This window comes from Chiloscyllium plagiosum, unplaced genomic scaffold (genome assembly GCF_004010195.1).
Source record: "Chiloscyllium plagiosum isolate BGI_BamShark_2017 unplaced genomic scaffold, ASM401019v2 scaf_616, whole genome shotgun sequence".
In the NCBI taxonomy this organism is placed as follows: domain Eukaryota; kingdom Metazoa; phylum Chordata; class Chondrichthyes; order Orectolobiformes; family Hemiscylliidae; genus Chiloscyllium; species Chiloscyllium plagiosum.
This window is the reverse complement of record NW_025193111.1, coordinates 248-3,847: the sequence shown is the minus strand read 5'-3', so window position 1 is coordinate 3,847 and position 3,600 is coordinate 248. Positions and strand designations below refer to the sequence as shown.

General features: G+C 35.6%; 1 protein-coding gene across 1 annotated transcript; it reads right to left on the bottom strand.

Moving 5' to 3' along the window:
• Positions 1-1,449: 1,449 nt before the first annotated feature.
• On the bottom strand, positions 1,450-3,154 carry LOC122545753 (zinc transporter 1-like). Its single transcript, XM_043684678.1, has one exon. It carries the CDS (start codon positions 3,112-3,114, stop codon positions 2,230-2,232), a length of 885 nt encoding a protein of 294 aa, XP_043540613.1. The 5' UTR covers positions 3,115-3,154; the 3' UTR covers positions 1,450-2,229.
• Positions 3,155-3,600: the final 446 nt, after the last annotated feature.

Sequence of the window (3,600 nt, the reverse complement as noted above, 5' to 3'; positions counted from 1 at the left end):
TTACTAGAAGCTAGAAATGAGGACATCTGGACCTAGAAGATTTACAACTGATCTATTTAAGAACTCAAAAACACAAGCCTGATCTCAGATCTATTCTCCCCACCCCTCAAATTCTAAAAACAAAACAATGTTACAAATGGATTGGTTTAGAATATTGGGGAAAAAAAATAGATGCAAGCCAGTGTGTCAATGCTCAATTAACATACTTCATTCAACATCAAAAAATAAAAATCATTCACCACTATCAATAACAGACTTACAACCAACTGTGCTACACCAATGCTAAAATTTTAGTGTTTCCAAGCAGAACACAATTGTGATGACAATCTACTTAAAGGATTGTTTTCACAATTTTAATAGAATTAGTACAAAATTTGCAAATTAGACTTTACTGAAACCATATAGTGTAAACATAAGTATATGGTTTAAACCTAGCATCAAGCATGGCTTATCATTTAAACATTTAAATATTTTGACAGGAGAAAGGGTTTCAAAGCATTAGAAGCTGGTATTATGCTTCAGGTTTAGTCTGCAGGATCTTTGAAAATACTCAGTAAACTTACAGTCAAAGTAGCCAGTAATTCACAAGCTTTCCAAATGTAAGCAATTACTTACATGGTGCTACATCTGTAATTACTTCCGTAAAGGGAGCAGAAAGAGTCAGGACTTAAAGATCGCAGCAAAAGAAAATATGGGAACTGGAACCTGATCCAATAAATAGTATATTTCTATCAAAATTTTAGATATGGTTTTGAGATTTATAAAATGTAACATAAAAATGTTAAGTGCCAGTTTCCTAGAAATTCATGTAAATCCAACATTTTTATATTTAAAAGTTATCCAAATTAGTTTTGGCAGCTGCCTGACACATACATTTCAGGTAATCTCAGACATGCATGGATTTGTCTGCATTCAAAAGAAGGCTTAAAATTTCAAAAAAGGTTATCAAAATAATAGTGGATGTCACAGGAGAAAAAAAATTACAGCAAGATTTTCCTCCAAACTCTGTCTTCTTTGTGTCATCACTGCACAAGTACTGCCAGTTTTTACCAAATACCTTATTTGTAAAATACTTTTACTCAAATGGAAGTGAAAACAAATCCATCCAGATTTTGTATCTACTATCCATCTAACTAGAAAAAAAAAAAGTTAGAAAAATCTACCCAATAACTGAAACATATATGCCTGCTCAAATAGGTGTATGCAGACAAACATCTTACACTCAAGAAAAACAATGGATCTTGGTAAATGCTGCCCAGAGATGGATTGTGAACAATTGCAAAAGTGAAATGAAGGAATTAAAAACAAATAGCTAAGCAGTACAATTCACTGTTACAGTCCTTCACTTTTACTATGCACTCAACCTTCAATACACTAGGTTGATAATCTGCATCCTATAGATTTGCCCTCCCCCCACCCCCCCACAGAGAAAAAACTCCCACACAATTGTTCTTGCAGATTTCAATGTATATTTTTTTTAAAAAAACATAAATCACTGGTCCAGAAGGACATCATTCCTCAAAAAGAGACAGAAACAAGTTATTGGCTGGGGTACAAATTCAAGACAGAGTGATAAAGCATTACTTACGAATACTGGTTATAATTAACTGGATTGATGCAAGAATTAACAGATCACTCTGCATCAAAAACATTTCTGCTATCTAATAATTTAGAGCAATACAATAAATGTAATTTTCAAGCTAGAGGGGATAAAAAGGGTCACATTTTAACCACACCAAAGCAAATTACCCACATGTAATACCAATTATTAGGTTTAACATTCTGGATTTAATGGACTGCTTTTCACACTACTACCCTCCCCTAGTTTTATATAGCAGCAACTCAACTTGGTGGAGACAAGGAGTTTTACAAGTTGATGTAAAACTGTTACATCATTCTATATAAAAAGTGTTTATAGAAAAACCTAAGTTTGCAAAATGTTACAGCCTTTAATAATAATTAAATACATTTTCCGCTGACAGTCAGTGATGCACTATCCACATTGCTTGTCCCAAAGCGGTGAGAACAGATTCAAGTAGATTCTGATCAGCTGTCCATAAGTTTGCTTTGGAATGTGCCATATATAAATCAAGGAGCAGTGGAACAAGTTCAATAACATTTGTTAGGCACCACTATTATTTTAGCTCAGTGCCAATCAATTCCAGTTGACAACCCCAATATTTTAATGTCAATAAAGTACCACGTCACTTAAAATTAGACTGACTAAATTTACACAGCTGATTCATATTGTGTGTCTTTGCTTTTTGCAGGATTGCTGCAAGTCTCATTTCTTTGAGTCCTCATATTGGGATGTTCAGGAGATTCCCTGATGACCTCAAGAGAATGAGTGGATGGAGTTTCCAACTTTAAATCACTTGAGGACTTCTCACCATTACCGCAACACTGCTTTAAGGCACACTGAGTCTTGCATGGCAGTTCACAAAGGGAAATACGTGATTCAGAGTTTACTGAAGCAAATTCCGGCTGGATGGTTGTGGCATGGATTCCTTCATCATGGAAAAAGTCTTTAATACGTTTTGCTACATCCATGTAAGCAGTTGGATCACGACATTTAATATGGGCGGTTGCAATAATTCTACTACCAGCTAACTGCCAGACATGAAGCTCATGTACAGCTAGTACACCTTCCAAGTTGCGCAGCTTCTCATTTATTAACTCCATATCTATTTGTTTAGGGACTGTTTGTAACAGAATAAGAGCAGATTCCTTCAGAAGAGGATACGTTGTGTACAACAAAATACATACCATAATACAACATAAAGTGGGATCCAAGAACAACACCCAACAGGGTCCAGCTTCTGGAATGTTTTTACTATTTTCAGATATGTTTGACTGTGTGCCATTTAGATGTTCTCGATCAACACAATGATCATGTAAACACTTATTAATGCATGGGCCATTTTCAGGACATGGGTTCCAAATGAAGTAAAATATCAGTGCATTTACCACCACTATGACAGAGCCCAGGGCATCTCCCAACACATGAAGGAAGACACCACGCATGTTCAGTTGCGATGCAGAGTCACCTACATCTCCAAATTCATCACGATGGTCATCAAGAACAGAAATTCCATTCAGTTGTAGACCTTCCATACTATTGTCCCTCAGTAGATCTATAGCAAAATAAGAACAGTATTAGACAAAAACATTGATATTCTTTAAATGTACAATATTCTAATTTTAAAATTTCACTTTCTAAATTTACATTTTTGATCTTCCCAAGGCTGGAAACGAATCCAGATTCCTGGTGCTGAGAGGCAGCATTGCTAACTACTTAGTGAATGTACACTAGACACTGGCTATGAGTGAGGCAATGAACATTCAGTGTGACTTGTCTCAGGATTGTCCTTATAGGATACATGTACAAACATAACCCATTCATACTCAATACAGGTAATTTACCTTTGAGCTTGTTCCATCATTCAGGGATATCATAGTCAATTTGCTAACTAATTCCATATACTGATCCTGGTCCTGCATCCATCTGCTTTAAATTGAACCAGTCAACACATATCAGTTAGAGAGCGAGAGCGAGAGCGCCACAGATTTTTAAAAACCATTTCATGCCCAAAAGGTTCG